Below are 22,084 nucleotides of genomic sequence, written 5' to 3' on the forward strand. Positions count from 1 at the left end.
ATTTTGGGATGTTATCATGCTATGTAATTGTGATACACTATTATGCAATGCTTTTCAAACTTCATTCTTCACTTATGGAGGTCATTTAACATTTCAGAATAAAATAAAGAAAGTATTTAAAAGATCAAGAAAACTGTTTGATCAATGACTACTTTCATCACTTCAGTGAAAAGAGATTCACATCTCTTCTGCTGTTGGGGGCTGGGCAAGAGATTAGAGTACACTTTTCCTTCAAAAAGACATTTAAAAAACTTGATTTGACTTTGCTTTGTATAACAATAAACAAATAGAACGATAATCGGCAGAGCACAAACCTTCGCCAACGCCATATTTGTTTGCAGAACCGAGTTAGCATCGCGAGCATGATAGCCGTTGGCTCATATCGATGCTAACTAGGTAGGTCAAGTAGCAATTCAAGTAGATTTTCCCGAAAAGTTGGTCAAATACATACAAACCAATAAAGAAATAAATACACACAAACGAACACATAACCTTCTCGGCCAACTTTGTTTGTTGCCCAACGTTCGTTGGCGAAGGCAACAATAAATGTGTGTATTCTGTGTTGTGCTGCAGTGAAAACTTCTTCTTCTTCTTCTTTTGGGCTTAATGGCAGGTTGTATACATAAAGTTGCATTACCGCCATCTGCTGGTTCTATCTATCCACATCGTTTCCCACCGCTCTCGACTTCCCTAATGACTGTCTCCCTCTCTCTTATCAGCAGCCTTTTCGTCCCTGATGACTGTTTTTCTTCTTCTTCTTCTTCTTCTTCTTCTTCTTCTTCTTCTTCTTCTTCTTCTTCTTCTTCTTCTTCTTCTTCTTCTTCTTCTTCTTCTTCTTCTTCTTCTTCTTCTTCTTCTTCTTCACTTGGCATCCCTGAAGTTGCACTATGAGTCATCTGTTGGTTCCAGCTTGTCCATACCATTGACAATGCTCGAAAGAAAGAAAGAAAGAAAGAAAGAAAGAAAGAAAGAAAGAAAGAAAGAAAGAAAGAAAGAAAGAAAGAAAGAAAGAAAGAAAGAAAGCTCATGAAGAGGTCACATGGAAACCTGACAGAGTGGTCTCTCTTCTCGTTTTGGATCTTTGAACGTCGGTCTGCGTGTTGTCGCAGTGACGTCATCAGCGGTGGGCGTCAGAGCGGCGGTCTGCCTGTCTCTGTGTGTGCGTGTGTTTGTGCGCGTGTGTTTCTGTCTCAGAGATCAAAAACCAAAGCGGCTGTCTGTGTTTTTTTACCTCTCCGGGCCGACATGGCGGTTCCTGCGGGACGCGCCGAGCTCCAGGTGGAGCGGGGCGGAGCGGCCGTGCCCTCCGGGAGCAGCATCGACATCGACGAGGAAGAGTTGGAGAACATCACAAAGAAACACCGAGAGGACGTCTCGGCTCTTCCGCTGCACTCCCCCTGGACCTTCTGGCTGGACAGGTACCGAACCCCCGCTACCCCGCTCTCCCGCCGGGGCCGGAGCCCCGGACGAGCCGGGGCTGGAGGGGAGGGAGGTCTCGCTGGAGGCCGGAGGGTTTTTGGGGGCCTGCGGGAGGCAGATAGCGGGAGAAGTGTCCCTCTTCTCCCTGGTGCGTTCATGCAGCTGGGAACTCGTAAAGTTACCAGTTCAGTTGGTAATGTTCACATGACAACAAGAAACTTCCCACTGAAACCCCCAGATAAACACACTGTGCCTCTAAAATCAATATTAAGTGTTGATATATGCTTCAGTACAGTTATTAAGTTAGTTTATTACAGTTTATCATTAACAAATACAACTTCTTGCCCCTGTTGAGTCACATGAGTGCTCCTTTACACCACAACGCTCCAGATAAAAAATGCATCATCTTTGCGTTTTTCGTTTCAGAAAAGTTGCCTGTGTAAATGGAAATATTTTGATTATGATCACAGTGCACACAAAACTGTGCTGCAGAGAGAAGGATTGGATTGTTTGGAAAACAATGCATCTTTGAAACTTATCAACAATCTACCGAAATGCAGCAAACGTGTAGCGTCCTACATTTTCTTTATAACTGCTCATTATTAAGTTCTCCCATTGCTAGAGACGAGCAGTCAGATGAATACGTACTCGCTTTTTACTTTAGAAAATAACAAACATCACAAACTTGACTTTTGTCTGAACACAACTGATGACAAGCGTAGATAAAGCAGTAATTACTAACATGGCCTCAATACAGTGCCGTGTACTCCATGAGAGAAGATATTTCAGTGTTTACTTAAATATCTAAACGTTGAATTCGATTGTGAACGAGGGATGAACTGATAAAGGAAGTACTAACTATTTCCTTAGTATGTATGTTCTGTGGTAAAATACTATGCAATACAGCTTACACTTTCCCTGTACCATTTATTTGTAAATACATTTATTTTTATTGATGCTTTTTATTTTCATATGTTTACATACAGTGTTTATACATTTTTAAAGACGTAATGGGAGTGGGTCACTTTTCCATGGGGCGGGTCAGAATTCTATATTAGAAAAGTGACCTGCAGGTCACTTTTCTATCTTACACCGGTGTCACAAATACAGCAGTACTCGAAGTTCTTTTTTTAAACTTGACAACTTTGTTGTTCCACTGCCAGAAAATTAAGAAGCAACATTATTACCTTGTTATTGTTTTTCCACTGCGTCCATGCAGAATCATTCGGAATGTGACGCATCGTACCAACACACATCACAACATTCTTTAAAGCGTTCAGGCCTCGCTCTGAGGCCCACAGTGGGATTTAACCTGTTTTTACTCTCTTTCCTAACCAGACGTATCCAGTAAAACTGTTCCTGTGATATACTTCGTGCTTAACAACAGTGCAATGCGAACCTGCAGATAACAGCGTATTGAAACATGCAGGAAACTACGAGTTCTGAAGCAGCTCAGAAGTTTTTCTCGGCGGTGCCGTGTCCCGATCAACAACCTGAGTCCCGAGCCTGGATTCTGCTCTCCGGCTTTTGGGCCGAAACTGAGACATTTGTTCCATTTTCCTAATAAACGGGCTGCGGTTTGAAGAACACAGACTTTTTCCAGCTATGCTCTTAGTCACAGCAGAGCCGCGGGAGCAAATTGGACAAAGTCAAACCATTTATGAGGCACCACCACTCCGATATACTCGAGATCCAGAGTCATTGATTAACAAAACACAAAAACTAAAAAGAGAAACTCATTATTTAAGTGGAAAGGTCACTGATTTAGGATCGAGTTTTATTTCATATTGAGTGTCTTGGTGCACAATTTCAAATCACATTCGTCTGTTTTATTTCTTACGAATGTGTTTCTTATAACTCTGAATAATCCCACTAGAGACGTTTCTTTCGAAGGACTCATGCTCTGTTTACACGACAACATTTTCAAGTGAAGACGTTTTGGAATCTGTTCCCACGGCAACAGTACTCGGAGCCACTGAAAACATTACTTTTTAACAGCTGCCAAGGTGGAGATTTTTGAAAATGCCTCTCCATGGAAACCGGGAAAACGCAACTTTGTGAAAACACTCCGGCTCCAAACAGGAAAAAACAACCAACAGCACCCACTAGTGGCCTCACATGAAAACTACAGTATTTTCACAGTTTCTGCCGTTTCTGTGTCAGCAGACATTGTTTTCAAAACGTTGCCGTGTAAATGCGCAACTTTTCTGTTTCACTTCAAACGTTGCCGTGTAAACGGGACCTCCGTTTTACGTTACTAAAAAAATTGTGTCCACAAATGTGTCGCGTTATATCTCCAGGTCACGAGATCAAACATGAGATAAAACTGAATTCTGTTCTTAGTGCAATAACAGCTCGATGAGGGCTACTGGAGCTCAGACCTCGTGAGTGTGATCTAAAAATAGTGGTCAGTACAATAAATGTAATCCTGTGGAGAGTTTATTATGAGTCGCTCGATGACCTCGACCATCCCTCCTCAATCTCACACTGGTTTATAATCGTCTGTGTAATGGACGTATGTGCAGGCCTGAGAGACGTCCTCATGAGCTTGTAAAGAGCCGTAAACCAGACTTCGCCACTGAAGCGTTTCGCTGACGTTTCAGACTGAAAGTTTGAAGCTCTCTTGAATGATTTTGACTGCCTCAGTTGCTTTGTGAACGTGACAATTTGATGTGTTGAGTTCAAAGTTAGTGCTGGACTTTAAATGCTCTGTGCCTTTTTTTTATATCTATATATAGATATATATATCTATATATACAAATAAGGAATATTTTGACGAACACTATATTATCCTAACTGCTAAATAAAGAAACACTGTTTAGGGTTCGGGTTGGTCGGTTTCTTTTCAGCTTGTATGATCGTATAAAACAGTTTATGGTTTATTCACTTCAGGTGATAGGTGTAAAAATGTGTTTTCTGCATCAAGATCATAAAACTCAAATCAGGTTTACAACATGTGGTTTCCATAAAATGGAAAAAAGGGAAAAAAAAGAAGAAGAAAAAGCACCCCAGCATTTCCAGCTTTTTTCTATTTGATCTTTAACCGTCTCTGCTGGTTCCCGCAGGTCATTACCGGGCACCACGGCGGCAGAATGCGAGTCCAATCTGAAGAAGATCTACACCGTGCAGACGGTTCAGGTGAGATCTGACGGCCGCCGCGTGCTGAGATCAAGAGCGTGACTTGGCCCAAAAGTCTGATTCGTTTGCTCGGAAATAAACGCCGACGACTACTGTGGGGCGAAGAACAGAAAACGACTGAAGCCTTTTATCTCAGCGCGAGAGCGTGCGTTTCACGAGTTCGTTGACGCCGCGTTTCATCAGCGTGTTCTGGGGTCATTGAAAACCGCAGCTTTTATTGTGAATGCTACTGGCACGCGTAAGGTTTTTCACTGAGTAACAGGCTGCTGGCAGCTCACCTGTGTTTCCAACATGCACGGTAAGCTACGATACATGGATTACTACCCTTCGTTTGACGTTTAAAGGAGAGACAACCAAGGGGGAGCTTTTAAATATCACCAACATGTTAAATAGTAATACTGGGCTTCAGTCAGGGAGCGAAGCAGTAAACCAATCAGCTTCATCACAAAGCCTTCAGCGACTTGCTGCAGAACGACTCCACAGACCTCTGATGGTTCCCTGTGACATCCTGCACCCGGACGTTAACTAGCAGACCCTGCAGGTTGAGAGGTACAGGCTTCCCCCGTCGGACGTGGAATTCAGAGGAAGACTCAAGCTTGAACTCTTTGTCCTTTGTCCCTGAGGGTTGAACTACTTTTGCCGAGTGCATCATCCTCCTGGAAATCTATTTGTTTGTTTTTGTTTTTGTTTTAACGTTGCCTTTATGTACTGTTGTACCGTCTTTCAAGGAAGAACTTTGACAAAGTTTGAAGGGTACCATCTGAAGCATTGTTGGAGTTTCTGTGCCGACCTGCTCGTTGCAGATAGTACTACTTCGTTATGTAGTTTTGCTAAATATAGCATCACATTTTGCAGCCCTCGATTGTCCAGTAGCTCCTCTGTGGACTCACGTCTGTCCTTCACTCTGTCCCGGCGGCCGACAGCAGCGGTGTCCAACCTTCTTCAAAGGTACCGAGCGATCCGAAGGGCTGTCGGTTTCACACACAATTTCATTAGAAGATAGAAATATTAACAGTGACCTAACGAGGAAGGAAATATTAAAGTCTCAACCCGCAAACCTTTTATTTCTGTCGTTTCTTTTTCAAATGATCACTTTTGCAACATTTGGTGGGAATTCGTCCTGTTCCATTTTTACACACACAATTTTTAACAAATCATCAACTGTGTGACGTTTAAAAAAAACCTAATAAATAAATCTAATCACCAAAACTGCAGCACATCGTTTACACTTTATGAGCACACTTGTCACACGGTTTTTGGGGGAAATCAACATTAATGATGGTTAATGTAACTTACGGTGGCGCCGGCCTGTTTCCACTTTGTCTTTGTTGGTGGCCTCGCTGGCACTGGAACCGGACCCCGCAGCTCTGAGGGAGACTTGCAGGTGTGGATCAGTGAGTTGGCTCTGTTCTGTGGTCGTTCTTGATGAATCCACGTCAGAAAAAGGTGAACTCACAGAGAGAAGTTGAACCCAACAGGCTGGAAACTTTCAGGGCTGCTGTGCTCATACTACTGCATTCCTCCGTCCACACCAACAGAACTTTGGCTTTATTGTGACGGTCACTTTGCAGAGTTAGAACCTCCGTCTCCACCTGTTCAGTAACGTTATCTTATGTCCACGTGCATGAATGGACCGGAAATAAACGACACACGTGGCTCAATCCGATCAAAGTCACAAAATGAACCAGTCGTTAGAAAATGTCAAATTCTACTTTTGTGTGATGTCATTGTTTCAACAACATACGCTTTAAAATATCATCAAACGGCATTATTTTTTTTTAATGGTATCGATACCCGGTGTGAACTTGAAACTCGTGATCTTCACTGATGTGTTTGTTGTTGTTTTTTTCTGTCTTCCAGATGTTCTGGAGTGTATATAACAACATCCCTCCAGTCACAGCTCTGCCTTTGAGATGTAGCTATCACTTAATGAGAGGAGAGCGGAGGCCGCTGTGGTGAGTGGGACTTCATTATTCTTATTCTTATTATTCTTATTCTTATTCTTATTCTTATTCTTATTATTATTATTATTATTATCATCGTTTTTATTAGTAGTAGTATTATTAGTATTATTAGTATTGTTATTGGGGAAATGGGAAATTATAGAGATGTGCTATTGTGAGAATATCTCAATATAATCCATGTTTACAGATCAGAACGACTGAAGAAATGATCACATACATCCTGATATGCTGGAGCAAGTAATGAAATTCAATAAATAAAAAAAAAAGGATCAATTCAAAATAACACCACATGCACATTTTTTTTTATGAAAAAAAAAAAACAACCCAGATAAAAAATATCATAACAGTATTCTTGAAAAGTTCCTCTATATGTAATAGTGATTGTTAATTGTGTTCTTACATCCCGTGAGTGTGCACAAAATTGTTGGTTTGAACAAAGTGGAACATTTCCAGTGTTGTGTAGGGATTGTTAGTGTGTCAATTATTATTTGTTCTGTGGTAGTTCGTTAGATTCAAAGTCCATTAAAGTGGAAATATTTTTTTTTTTATTAATGTCAAATATATTTTTTCTGTGTGTGTGCACTTTTGTGCATGTTGTCTTCACGTGTGTGTGTGTGTGTGTGTGTGTGTGTGTGTGTGTGTGTGTGTGTGTGTGTGTGTGTGTGTGTGTGTGTGTGTGTGTGTGTGTGTGTGTGTGTGTGTGTGTGTGTGTGTGTGTGTGTGTGTGTGTGTGTGTGTTTCCTTTCCCTCCACCAGGGAAGAAGAGAGCAATGCTAAAGGAGGCGTCTGGAAGATGAAGATACCAAAAGAAAACAGTGTAGGTTCCGCCGTCTCTCCGGGGTTTGAGAGTTTGAGAGTGAGGATGAGGTTTTAATCTCCCGTGTTCAGTCCACAGTTTGGAAGGAGTTGTTACTGGCCACCATCGGCGAGCAGTTTGCAGATTACTGTGCTTCAGGTACCGTTTGCACCTCCTTTCCTCCGCAACACAAAAGTCTCCATGTTGCTGTGATTTCACATCGGTCACGCCGCTGCCGTCTGCCTCCGCCCCCCCCCCCCCCCCCCCCCCCCAGACGACGAGGTCGTCGGCGTCAGCGTTAGCATTCGAGACCGAGAAGACGTCGTACAAGTGTGGAACAGCGACGCGTCTCTCGCCAACGAAGCAAATATCCTGGGAAGAGTCTACGAGCTGCTCCCGTACATAACTTTTAAAGCTGTTTTTTATAAATGTAAGTGCACTTTTTGTATTTTATTCTCACAGGGACCGGAACTTTAGGATTGGGTTAAAGGTTTGCTGATCAGTTTTATTTTTGGTTTGTTTGAAATAATGAGTTTGTCTAAAGCCTATTGTTTTACACATAAACACATCTAAGACGCTTTAGTCTGTGCGGATCCCTGGCTGCTCTCCATACAAACACAAATCAAGAAAAATATGAAACTTCTAAAGTGTATTGCATTACAACATGGAGCCGTTTGAAGCTGACAGTCAAAAAGAGAAAGTAAACAAGATTAATGGTCAATAAAGTTACCAGCAAGTGGCGCTAGAGAAGAAAATGTTCCCTTGACACTCAGTGAGCTGCTTTTCATCCTCACTTTAGTATCTTCAACCTGTTTTGACAGGCTCAGGTTTGTTTTCACAAATATGATCTAAAGTTGATCTCTGCTCAGATTTGTTTCACTTTCGATGGCTTCATTCTCGCCTGCATGAGAAACACGTTTCTGTCCTCAACACATTGAAGCTCCAGTCTAACATTGTGCATCGTGCCTGTGTTTCCACTATCCACTCCCACCATTCATATGACAACGTTCAGTTTTTTTTTTTTTTATATGTGTCGCTATCGAGCGATTAGTGTTGTAGCGAAGTATAAAACATAAAGAATACATACATACATACATACATACATTTTGCTGAAACATTAGTAGGAGCGTCTCAGTAGAATTGTAAAGTAAACTAAAACCAGTCGTCTCCCAACAGTCCATCAGCTATTAAACGCGAGATCGATAAAGTGCTTTAAGTACAGATTATGTTCCTGCCAGCCTGTGAGGAGCCACGCTATCAAACCAGCTGCGACCCGTTTCCACGACAACGTTGTCGGGTGAAAATGTCAAACTGTCCTTGCGTTTTGGTCGTCTTGTTTATACGACAACAGAGCCACTGAACAGGCAGCAGTCACCCAGAATCCAACTTCATCATCTGTCCATACGACTGTCTGGGTGCTGCTACTGTTAATGTTTATACTTCTCTGTGTGCATGCGTGTGTGGTTTCATTACAGAAACAACCAACACCGCCACCTGGTGGCCTGGCATGTTAACTACATTGTATTCCGCATTTCTTTTCTCTTTTTTTTTTTTTTTGCCTTTTCCATGTAATCGTTGTTTTCAAACCTGGAACCTTTCCTGAACTATAAACGATGTGTATTCACTTGAAATGTTGTCGTGTAAACGGGGTCTTAATGATCCAAGCCAGAGAAGTTGAATTCTCTCATTTCTTCCTGTGATTAAAGTGGCGCTCTGTCCTGTTTGTCTTTTTCAGCTCACATGGAGCATCATGCCTTTGAGGGAGGACGCCCAAGACATTAGATTGTAACACACTTTTTTTTTTTTTTCTCCTCCTTCAAGTCATTTTTAACGTGAACTGCCGGCCTCGAGTCGAAGGCTCAGTCCTCGGCCTGATCATGGATTTTACTTTGCATTCAACAAGGAAAAATTATCAATCTATTTTTATGACTTCCAGTGACTGATGCCTTGTTTGATTTTGGGACGAGGATCCTGAAAGCAGCTCTGAAGTCGTGTTGGTCTTTTTATACTGACTCGTGTCGGCGGACCTCGCCTCTCCTGAGGTTCTCTTCAAAGTGTTGCGTCGACTTCCTGTCTTGATTTTGTGCCAAAGCACCTCTCCTGCCATACAGAACCTAAAACCCTTTAAAACATCCACGTTTGGTTCATTGAACGTGTATAGCGAGTGCATCAGATATGAGATCAGGGCTACACGTGGAAATGATGCACATGACGGTTCCAAAGCCATGGCAGCGAGTCGGAGCGTAATCCCACACAGCCTTTTTTTTGTTTGTTTTTTTTAAATCCCATCTGAAAGGTGCCTCATGAGACCCGCTGCTCGTCCTGAACACGGTCCTGAACACGGTCCTGAACACGGTCCTGAACACGGTCCTGGGTTTCTCTGAAAACACACTGCACATGTTTGTGCTCCACTGGCAGTGCTCTTCACTACTTGCCTCTACTTGTTGCTCTTACCAATAAATCAAGTAGTTTGCTTTAGAGTGTGTCTTTTTATAACCACAACACACAACACAACACACACACACACACTCAGCCCTACTTTAAAAGATGTAAGGTCACACTGTTCCCATACATGTTTACTTACACTGCCCAATTCATTCCAGGAATAATCACATTTATGTGATGAGCTTGAGTTGAGAATACTTTTTTTTTTTTTAAAGAATTTTGATCCTGTCCATATTTTTTACAAATCAGGGCTATTTTCCCATTTTTCTCCACTGAACGCGAGTTCATGTCACTAACTCTGTTAACGTGCAGTTGCTCCGTTGTTGCAGTGGAGGCGCCAGTAATTTAATGCTTCTGGTGTCTTTGTGTCACGCTGCTTTTTATAGCTCCACTCTGGACTAGGATGATAGTTAAGAGGGGACGATGTTCTTTTGTCAACACTTCTTTTGCAGTGACGTGAACAAATAAAAGAATTCTGAAAATGCTCTTAATGCTGTTGTAGTTTATTCATTTTTGTGCTAAAATACGCTAAAGCAGAGACGTCCTGTGGGTCGAAAGTGAACCTGCAAGAGGCTCCAATCCGGCCCGCCAAGCATATTATGAGAATTTCAAAGAAAAAACTTTTTTAAACAAATTTCTTAAGTGGAGCAGAAAACAAAAGAACTGATTGGAGCCGAGTTATCGGTGATGCTGCTGTGAAAACGAGCTATATCAGTGCTATTAAACTAGCCTTTGTAAAAACACACAAAAACAGCTATAAGAGACATTTTGGAGAATTTTCACTGAATTTTGCACCAGAAAGTTTCATTAAAATTGGCTTTATGTTGAGATTGAGCTGTTTTTGGTACTAATTGTGAAACATTTTGCAAGAACGTTGACATTTTCAAAACTTATACTCAACACCACAACAGAGAAAAACTTGATGTCTACATGTAAATGTTGTTTTGGAGCTACTTTACCGGTCCCACCCACTCGAGATGAAATTGGGCTGAATCAGGTGTATTGGGCAGGTTGGGAATCACTGCTTTGGACGAGCATCTGTTTTGATTGTGGGGTGAAGGTGAAGAAGCAACCAGAGAAAACTTGCATAGCCACATGGAGAACATGCAAACTCCACAGAGGAAATCCACCACACAACTATTGAACTTCTCAGTATTCAATACTGCATTCAATTCATTTTCTTTATTCTTCCAGCCAGTTAGTAGTTAGTAGGAGGGTGATGGTCTGGAGTAAAGCTGAGTAATCCTGGTCCTCAGGGGACTGCAGTCTGTTTCCACATCTCTAAATGTGTAGATTGACTCTTTTTTCAGGTTTAAACTTGATATAATTATTGGATTAGCACATATTGATGCAGAAAAAATATATAATTTTAAAAACCATGCCAGACTGTGGCTCCCAGGACCTAGAAAACCTACTGTTGGTTTTGAGTTTATGCAGAAGAGGGATGACATAGAGTCCAGAGCACAATCACAGCCCCAAGTCAGGAATCGTTGGGATGTAATTAGAACTAGATTACATATTAAAGAACAATTTGTGGTTTAAAAGAATGTAATCAGGAGCTGATGTCCCTCATGCACTTACACACGGTCATAACTCAACGATTGACAGAAATATTGCTCCTCTTTCTTCATGAGGCCTAGTGGAACCATACGTATGTTCAAATATCACATATCTACGCGGTTTCTGGTGAGAAATGATCTCATCTGAGAACCATGAACCAACGGTGTAGCTGCGTCTTTCTCCACAGAACACTTCAGCTGTTTTGATCCATTTGGACGAGTCTGAACGCCTCAGGCCTCCTTTACAGCACGTTTTCAGTAAAATGTTAAACTTTTATTGCTTTTTGATCGTCCATTTACACAATAACGAGCCCAGAGCCACTGAAAAGGTAACTTTTTGAAAACGACCCCCAACGTGGAATTTTTCGAAAATGCTCTGACTCTCTCATCGTGTAAATGGGGGGAAATGCAACTTTCTGAAAACACTGGGACTGTCTCCGTGTAGACGGCGGAAGCACTGCTACTGTGCATGTACATCGCCGCTGTAGTATATTGTTGTTCTGCACATGTACGAGTAAACAGACAACAACAGCAATGGCGCTTCCAGAGTGTCAGGAACTCCCAGTTCATAATATCATGGGACTTGCTGGGTTGATGGTTAAAATTCACCATAATACAAATACAAATGTCTGTGTAATCGCTATTGTTGATGTATACAGTATATTGTTGTCTGCATGCATGTGTGTGTGGTTTCATCAGAGAAAAAACAACAGCACCCACTAGTGGCCCTACAACAACTAACTCCATCGTTTTCAGCGTTCCTGCAGTTTCTGTGTAAACACACATTGTGTTCAAAATGTTGCTGTGTAAACGTGAAACTTCTGGAAAAAAGAAATGTAAACATTAACCGTATAGATGGTCCCTATAACATGACATTTGAAGCCACTTGAGGGTGAACAGTGACACACACGCCTCAGCTCAGCCGGTGATTACTCCAAACACCTTTTCCTCTGCACTGATGTTCTGCAAACTTAATTTTCTTCCCCAGTCAAACACAGTAAGAATCCAGCAGCCTGTCCTCATCAGAGATGCTTTAATGATCAGAGCAGGGAAGAATAACTGACCTGAGATGAGTGTTTTCTGATTGGGGGAAATGCTTCTCTTCTGTTATTCACACCCTGATTACTCGGTTACACTTTAAATAGACAAACCAGAGCGTGAAAATTTTGTTCTAAATATGTTTTTAATGACCCTCCAAAGCTCATTCTCAGTTTAATCGTCTAACGAGGGTCCCTCTCTGGCTTTATTACCTGCATTGTTACTAAATGAGGGAACACTTAAGATCCTGATGGGAAGAGTCCAGTCAAAGCCTGTTTATCATCTCCAACCTGTTAGTTAGAAAAGCACATACCTTTTGAGTAAACGTACAAAATACTGGAAGTATTTATTACTGAAGTCGCAGAGTTCGTGTATGACTTATTTTCATGGAACATCACAAAAAGAAACCATTTTCAGAAAATTGTCATGAAGTGATTAAAGAGATTAAAACTGAACTTTTGCCCCCGATACATCATGAGAGTGGTCGCTCAGTTTAAAGGCACAAACAAAAACACACTTTTTTTTTTGGTTGTTATTACAAAAAGATATCTTAGACCCTGATTACACAACGTTTGGAAGTGGAAACAGAAAACCTTCATTGTGTTTTGGGTGTCCGATTCCAACACAATGATGCTTGGAGTCACTGTAAACGGGCCTTTCTGAAAAAAGCTACGACTCCGTCTCCGTGGAAACGGGGGGGGGGGGTATCAAAACTTTTTAAAAACACTCCAACGTCATTGTCCGTCCATACGAATGTCTTTGTACTCCTCATTGGTAATGTTTATAGCAGATTGGACTCTGCACACATGTGTGTGTGGTTCCATTATAAAAACCAACCAACAGCACCAGCCTTTGGCCTGACATGCTCACTCCATTGTTTTCAGCGTTTCCTACCATGGAAATGTACTTTCGCAAGTACATTTCAAGACTACAAGACTAATACAACGCAAGACTTTTCTGAATCAAAAACATAAAAAAAAAAAAAAAAAAGCCACTTGAAGCAAACGGGGCCTCGGTGGAATTGAAAAGAAAAGTAGTTGAAATGATCCGGACACATTTCGGTAATGAGAATTTTTTATAGAATATTTTTATAGAAAATATCATAAATAATTACTCTTATATGTGACTAGTGGTGTGTATATAAAATTGGTAATTTGGGCCAATTTAAAGAAGTGGGCGTCTGCGTAAAGGAGTAGTTAATGTTCAGTTCATAAAGTTAGAACCAAAGCACCAGACATTGGGCCTTCTCTCCCTGCTGCTGCTGGTCACATGTTTCTGGAACATCTGAGAAGTAATAGTCTGACACCCTTGAAACGATTTGGACTGGAGTTATAGGGGCACTTTATCGTTTCCTCCTTTTTCTTCATCTCTGCACTTCTTTTGAGCGCCACCACAACCAGTGAGGGGAAAGCAACGTCAGAAAGTCATCCAATCCCCCCCCCCCCCCCCCCCCCCCCGTCTGCAAATCAAGAGGCTCCTATTCGTTTGCTTAATTACCTCATTAACAGACAGCTAATTACTTTGTTGTGTGCAGCCCTGTACATGTGTGGAGAGGCCGTTACGTAACTGATACTGATCCTCAATTAATTTGCAACAGCGCTCCATCAAGCTGGGGCCCTTAATCCCACACCACACCAACACAACATGGAGATTAATCCAGCTCATAGATCCAGTATTGACATGCAGATCAAGCCAGGGAATAATGAGAAAGCCACGATGGAGGGTTAGATTCCCCTTTCAAGACTGGAAATTCAGTTTTTTATTCTCATTAGATACAGAGGACAATCATGTTTGCAGCCTTTATAGAATTAAAAACAGTAATCCCATTAAGGCTGCACAGTATATGTTTAGTAAGGCGAGACAATGCAAGAGGAAAGTAATTATAAAGCACATTTTGGCAACAAGGCGGGATGAAGCGTTTTATATCAACACACATGAACAGCAAAAAATAAACAAAACTCTGTAATGTAAAAAAAAAAGAACTAAATCATTCTATTATCTTGTCTTTTTATTTTCCCCACATATTTGTTTCTGTTGTTTTAATTTTATTTATTGTGAACTCCATTTTAGATTGACATTTTTTTTTTCCTGTGCACCCTTTGTACAATGTAAACATGCAATAATAACAATAAACAAAAGATATAAACAAGTAATTAAAGACTAATATGTGCAGGGCTAAATGAGATCATATATAATAGATTAGTGAGTAGTGCAAAAGATGATGAAGTAACATGAGGTAGTCAGTATTTATCTTATATAATCTAGTATGAGAAGGGCTAAAAGTGTGATATTTTTAATTATAACTACAAGGCACTTCGAATCAAATTGTTCTTTCTTTTATTTCATTTAGCATGTTACAGAAATATTGTTTTTCTTGTTTCAGGGCTGACAAAACTCAACAAATGGCAGCAGCATCACTCTGCGTCTCAGCCCAAGGGAGAGGTCTCCAGTCTGAGTTTCTGTGCCGAGTTTGCATGTTCTTTCTTTAGTGGTTCCTTTTACAGTTGAATAACATCCATTTTAGTTCAAATGACATATTTGTGAATAAGTCATACTTTGAGAGGCCGAGCTGAAGCCTAAGTTCAGCAATTTTGATGTCTTTACTTATTACACCATCATGACTGTCCACACTGCAATGAATAATATTTTTTAAAAACATTTTGACACAATCTAACATATCGCAAGTATCAAGCTCAGTCTAAAGATGTCTTTTAAAGATGCAACTTGTAATACCATTCTGTACCACAAGGTGGTGCAGAGAATCTTTTTCTTCCAAGGATTCAAAACCAAACAACATTGAAACACTTGAAATAATCATGAAGAAACACAAATAACTGATGAAAGACAAAATGTTCATAAAACAAAGAAACAAAAACATAAATGAAATGCAAAAATCCCACAAAGCCAAACAGGCTGGGTTGAACAAAATCCCTGAAAAACCATCAAGAGAGACTCTAAACATCACACATATTGAAAGGGAAGCAACCCCCCCCCCCCCCCCCCCACCTCCCAAAAAAAACCAAACAAACAAAAAAAAGATGAAAAGATGCAAACTGATGTGGAATAATGTAATGTAATCCAGTTCCTAATGTGTCTCTTTCAGCCCGGGTCTGGATCATGTGTATACATCTAAACTTAAATACACAGCAAATTAGGAATTAATTTAAATTATTTAGATTAAAGTTTAACTGAAACATTTACATTTAAAATGATAAAATTCCTTTCTGGTCATCTCTTTTGATTCTATGCTGACCACTTTAAAATTCTGGATAGCTATGACACTCATAATGATTAAACTGGATCAAAATAAGAACAAATTCAATCAAAGGAGAGCTTCTAACATACCAAAGTGACAAAGTGGAAACATTTCTAATTAAAAAGATAATTATAAAGCAGTGGTCAAAGGAAATAAGGAAGTTAATTCCTTAGAATGTTTCCAGATTAACTCTAAGAAACACTGATTCTCTTTTTAATCTCTGATCGGCCAAAACATGAGAGTGAAGCCAAATACAGTCATGTGGACACACGCACAGAGACCTTGATCGTTTCAGGCAGTCTCACAGGTCTCCATGAAGTACTACTTCACTGTACAAAGTATTTTTACATGCCCCAATCTACTGTTGACCATATCCATGATCTATACCATCCCTTCAAATAAAGACCGGAACTCCAGTTGGAAAACCACTGGCATAAGGAATTACTAAAAAATGAAGGTATTACAAAGACTAAGAGTCGGAGGTGGACTGAACTCTCTTTTCCTCAGTTTAAATACATTGGAACCTGTTAAGATGGTTAAGAAAGACAGATTAGACATAATTAGAAAGCATAACAGTGGATACCACTCTCCCCTCATAGTGAGGATGTGGAGTTTGCATGTTCTCACTGTTGGTTTTTCCCTCGGTATTCCAGTTTTCTCCCACAGTACAAAAACATGCATTTTAGGCTTTTTGGTGATTCTAAGTTGCCTGTAGGTGTGCATGTTTTCCTGGTTGACTGTTGGCCTTTTCAAATCAGTGTAAAAGATAGATTGTTATTATTATTATTATTATTATTATTATTATTATTATTATTATTATTGTTATTATTATCATTATTACCACCACATACCCCAAGACCGTGTGGAAACCTAAAGAGTTTAAAGGAAGTCATCGTTACAGAACATAACAGAGAAACTGTATTTCACGTATAGTTTGTTTTGAGGTTCAAGAAAAAAAAAGCTTGGGAACCTGTAATGTAATATATATATATATATATATATATATAACCTAAATAAAAACCACAAACTTACAGTGGACAGTTTAGTGACTTCATGTGTCCAGAGGGTGGCGCTCTTTACTAAAGAAACAGCTTGATATCAGCGGCTCCCCGCAGCAGTCCTCTCATATGCTGCCATGATACATGAAGTGTGGTTCACAGAGTTTCCTGGACCTTGATCAAGGACAAATATAAAAAAATATCAGATGAAAATGAAAACATTTCGATCAGAGCCGCTCAACGTGCCCTGATGAGCTGAGCTCGATTCTTCTGGGAATGTTTGACTGCATTTCACTTTGCACTCCTTCAGGTGAAAGAGAGGTGTGGATGTGGGCTGATTCCTGCAGCCTGAAACTCAAACTACACTAATGTGTCATTCAAATAATAATAATAAAAAAAAAAAGGCATGATAGCTCAGCTTGAAACATGTTTGATGATGATGTCAGAGCACTTTTCTATGAGTTCCGAGGTGAAATCAGAGAAGTTTATTGTGTAATTAGTCAGCTTTACAGAATTGAGCTTGAAGAAGAGACTCTGTCTGGAGGAGGAAGGAGAGAGAGCAACAAAAAAAACCAAAAAACTAAACTGGACACCTCTTCAAGTTGTGAAGGATCTCCAGCGCGCGCTTGTTTACCCAGCAGGTGGATGTGACGTCACGGACACGGACCGTCAAAACAACATCAACAACAACAACAACAACAACATCCAAACCAGCGCGTCTCCCCCCTCCTCCTTCTTCTCCTCCTCCTCCTCCTCCTCCTCCTCCGTGTTAAAATCTCCTCATTAGCAGAAGGAGCCGGTGCTCCTGCTGCTGCCGCCTCTCCTCCTCTTCCTCCTCCTCCTCCTCCTCTCGCTCCCTCCACGCGACGCAGACTGGCAGGCGGCGCGCGTGGAACTCTCCGCTTCGTGCCTCGTCTCGACGCCCTCGGTAAGATGAGCTTCTTTTTCTTTCCTCCTAAGTTAGTTAGTTAGTCCTCCTCTCCTCGTCCTCCTCCTCCTCCTGCCGCTGCACCTCCTCCTCCTCCTCCTCCTCCTTCTCCGGGCGGAGTAATATTGTTAGTGTTTACAGTGTGATTTGTTGTTCGTGTCGGTGCCCTCCGCCTCCGCCTGATAGCCGATAAACGCGTTAATTTCTCGGTAAGTTTCACTATTTATTAACGTCGGCCGCGCCGCTTTCGCGTCTACTCATACCTGCTGCACATGTTTATGAACATACATGTATATATTTAGATATATAGATGTATACACACAGAGTTTTTTTGTCTTAACTCTTCGTGGAATTGTTTCGAACAGCGAAACAAACGAACAAACAAACAAACAAACAAACAAACAAACAAACAAACAAACACCTGTGTTGCGGTAATTAGCCGCGATGCTAACGGATGCTAGCTGCACTTGTGGAGGAAAGTTGTCTAAAGTTAAAGTTGAGGAGAAGAGGAGGAGGAGGAGGAGGAGGAGGAGGGGGGATGCACCTTTTAACAGGACAGCGGGTCACTTTGTTAGAATGAACGCAAAGTGTTAAAAGTGCACGCGTTGTTTGCTTTTGGAGAAGTTTTGCGGCTCCACACGGTGAAAGTGGAGAAGTTTTCTCAGAGTTGTGATTTCCACCTCAGGGGAGGAGAGGAAGGAGCTTTTCCACCCCACGTGTTGGCTCCCCGAGAGGGGAGAAGACAGGAGAAGTCCCCCCCCTCCCCTCCCTCCCTCCCCAAATCCACCCAGTCTCATTCATAAGGATGTTTATCAGGTTGTTTATGTGACGTTTCTTTATTCCTGCATGTGAAGCTCGTTTTCTAACACCACACTGAAGAAGAAATAAAACCCTGCAGGGTTCAAACTTTTTTTATTTAAAACCTTGTTGATACACATACAAATAAAAAACTCAATGAGAGAATAATTGAAAGTGGACATTTTTATAAATTCATAAAACAGCCTGAATGCCCCCAAAAGAGTGGTCATGAGGTCGCCTCATTCTGAAGATCTGTGAGAGGATATACACTCTTTGTGGAGCGTTAATAACAGCTGGTGTCCTGTTATTTGCAAAAAGAAGGACATTAAAAAATAAAAATGATTAAAAGCTTAAATATGTTTGGGATGCACCCGTTTGGACTAACTTTATGTTGCATGGCTTCAAATCTGAAGTGTTTTTAAGTTTTATAATTCTCAACAACTTCAGAAAAGCTTCCTCAGCATCCAGCAGCAGTTTAATTAGCTTGAAGGAGCTTTTCCACCCCAGAGAGGAGAGGAGACTCCAGAAGGGTCCAGTGAAGTGATCCAGTTTAATTCATGTGGATGTCCATCAGCTTATTTCTGTGATGTTGATTTCTTTTTTTCCTGCACACCTCACTAATTTTCTCATCTTGCTTAACTTTTCTTTTTTTTTTTTTTAATTCACATTAAAAAACAAAAGAAAAACCCTGCAGGATTTGAAAAAAAAAAAAAAAAGCAAACAAATGGAAGCGCAGCAACATTAGAGATTATGTGGGCATGAGATGTTTCTGTTTATTTATCAGTTTATTTACTGGTTGCTTGCTTTCTTTGTTTTGTGGTTATTTAAGTTTTTTTTTTTGGAAAGTTTATGAGTCTGTAATTGGTTGGGAAAAAAAAAATCACAGGTTGCAAACAGCCTGACTGGAGAGGGGGTGGGATTGATTTTTTATAAACTTCTGCTCCTTCTTACTCCTTTTCATTTTCACTGTATTCATTGTACTCAGTATTTAATTTTTAATTATTATGTTCGAAATAAAATAAAACAAACGCCATGCATATATTCTAGTACTGTGCAAAACTCCGGCCTTTCTGAGGGAGTACACACTCAGTTATTTGTGAAATGTCTGGTTATGAGGTTAACCTGCATCGTGTTTCTATCTGGGACGCTTGAAAGGGACCATCGGAGTGGAGGACCAATACCTGTTACACATTCTCCAGACGGACACACCGGACGATAAAAACTGGGTGATAATAATAGAAGATAGTGTCATCATGGAGAAACTCACCTATAAGTTGAGAATACAAGAAACTGGAACAAAAGGCTCATTTACAGTATTTACCTTCAAATAACAGCAACAAAAAGAGACTCGATTGTGACGAGGACTTAACTGCCCCACAATCCACAACTTTTGTTGAATAATTGTTTGACTAAGTTTTGTATTTCATGTACATATAAACACAAAAACAAAGTGGGGGAAATAAAAATAAAAAAAACCTGGAAAAAAGAAGATGTAGCCCTTTTATTTCAGATTATATGAAGATTTTTAATCCTACTTTTATAGATTTTGAAGGAGGGAAAAGGGGTCATTTTTATGTGATTAAAAAAAGTAAACACACGTTTCTCATCTTATAGCTTGGAAATGTTATTTAAGTGGACTTTACTCAAAGATGCCTTATTTCAGTCGTATATAATCACAGTATGTTTAACCTGTATGGATACAAAAATTCAATAATAATACTAAATATTAGCAAATCCAAAGGGGATTTGCAGACCTTTCTCAACTATCTTTATTTTAACCTAAATAATCTGTTTGGAAGTCATTGCTGCAATAAAAACTTCAAAGTAATGGTAGGAATAGTTTCTCTAATGATTTCTTTATTTTACCAGGGAGGCCAAATGAGACGCCATGACTTCTCAAGTCAGCAAGGACAAAGAAAAACATGGAAACAAATATATCCGTTCAATAATGCAGTCTCCCACAACCTGGAAAGAAAGAGGAGCATGTACAGTGTTTACAGTAATATATATTAGAAAACAAATTGACAAAGGCTTTTAGCAACTGAAGTGATCATTCAGTATTGGTTGTATGGTGTTTTTGGAATAACTGTAAAAAGTTTGACGGTCTGTCGCAGATTATTTGAGTCATTTAAAGCAGGAAACTGAAATGAGAAGTGACCAAAGAAGATACAGGCTTTATGTTTGACCAGGCTGATGAATCTATGAGAACGTAGATTGAGAATTGTGTTGTGAATTTAAAGGAGGGACTGTAGATATAGAAGAGTTTTCTCCACAAGAGTTTCTTAAATGAACTGAAACCAGGGAGTTTTTCTGCTCGCATAAAGAGAGGGACAGTTTATCAGCAATACAGGCAGCAATGGTGAGCAATTATAGCTGTTAATGGAAAAATAAATCCATCTTTAACAGAATATCCCTGACTTTTTTTTTTTTTTGTCTTTGTTAAGGTGATAATTTATTATTGTCACATGGATACCAGTTCAAACATTTTGTGGGCGGATTAGATGCCACGCTGCTCCTACATCTGCACCAAAGTACCGCAGTATTCTACACAAAGCGAAAGTAAATTGAAGTGTTTTGGTCTTTTGGAGAGAAAAAAAACTATGGAAATTTTCCGAAATTCACAAAATGAGCCTCGATGCCTCCAAAACAGGTCATTTAGTCTCGTTTACACTTTGAAGATCTGTGAAAGGTTATACATTCTGCTCTTTTTGCATGCAATGCAAAAAGAAAAAAAACAACTAAATATGATGTTTGGCTCACGTTTGCAGTAGTTTTATGTTGTTGTTTTTTTTCAAATAAGAAACGTGAAGCAGAATTGTTGTTAATTTTCCTAATTCTCAACAATTGTAGAAGTCCTGCACAAGCTCAATCTTCCTCAACATCCACCACCAGTTTAAATGAGCTTTGCATTGTTAGTTTGGCAGCGACAGGAGGAAATGCAGACGTTACCAAACATGAGCCTAATAAAGAGTTAAAGTGTGCTTATCGCCATTTTTTGTTTCTTTAATGAAACGGTGATTGCTTTGTGCGGCGGTTGCAGCTGCACATTTTCGTCGATCGAATTGCTGATGACTTCACTTTCACACATGACAAAAGAAGTTTCATCGAAATGATTGTCAGTAATTGTCAGTTGTTGGTGGTGTTTTCACTCTTATCTGCTCCCCGGATGTGCTGTTCACAAGAATGTCACACTTAAACTGCCTCGTATTCTGAATCTGATGGTTTTCAACCCTTATACAGCAGTAAAAATACTCTAAATGTAATTAATTCCCCCTGAAATCAAGATGTCTTTATCTACACTCCAATTTTTTAAAATTATATTTCAAATGTTTATACTTAAACTAATTGCTCACTGTTGTTTTAATTTATATTTTGCGCTTTTAATTACATGATAACATAAAAACATGAATGTTATGCCTAAAAAAGTATATTTTCCTTTTATTAATATTAGACCATTTATATCTTTGAATATTTGTCCTGCTCACCAAACTGTGATGCATGAAACATGAACTGTATGTGAGGATTAACAAGGAACAACCGATCAGACTGTGCAGCTTTTATATTCTATATAGTGAGATTCAGATTTCAAATGTACTCGGTCCATGTTGATGTGTTTTTAATTTTTCTCCCAGAAAATGATCGGATAATTTTAGAAATGAGAAATGACCACACATTAAATCTAAATGTTGCTTTAATCCATCATACAGTTAGTCTGCTTCCGTCTGAGCTTTCACAAAAGAGAAGC

General features: G+C 40.0%; 2 protein-coding genes across 4 annotated transcripts in view; both read left to right on the forward strand.

Annotated features, from left to right (window-relative positions):
* The first annotated feature begins 1,113 nt into the window (after positions 1–1,113).
* LOC308108388 (eukaryotic translation initiation factor 4E type 3-like) lies at positions 1,114–10,589 on the forward strand. Its single transcript, XM_080461253.1, has 7 exons — positions 1,114–1,418; positions 4,485–4,557; positions 6,418–6,512; positions 7,278–7,338; positions 7,410–7,476; positions 7,592–7,747; positions 9,053–10,589. The coding sequence occupies exons 1-7, from the start codon at positions 1,246–1,248 to the stop codon at positions 9,097–9,099; spliced, it is 672 nt and encodes a 223-aa protein (XP_080317379.1). The 5' UTR covers positions 1,114–1,245; the 3' UTR covers positions 9,100–10,589.
* A 6,882-nt stretch (positions 10,590–17,471) lies between these two features.
* The window catches only part of foxp1b (forkhead box P1b), a gene marked incomplete at its 3' end in the record, with an annotated part of 204,831 nt that continues 200,218 nt past the window's right edge, over positions 17,472–22,084 (forward strand). For all 3 annotated transcript variants that reach the window (XM_080460795.1, XM_080460796.1, XM_080460797.1), the window contains exon 1: positions 17,472–17,541. The remainder of the gene's footprint in view (positions 17,542–22,084) is intronic.

The sequence above is a fragment of the Lipophrys pholis genome (assembly GCF_963383615.2).
Source record: "Lipophrys pholis genome assembly, chromosome: 4".
Classification (NCBI taxonomy): Eukaryota; Metazoa; Chordata; class Actinopteri; order Blenniiformes; family Blenniidae; genus Lipophrys; species Lipophrys pholis.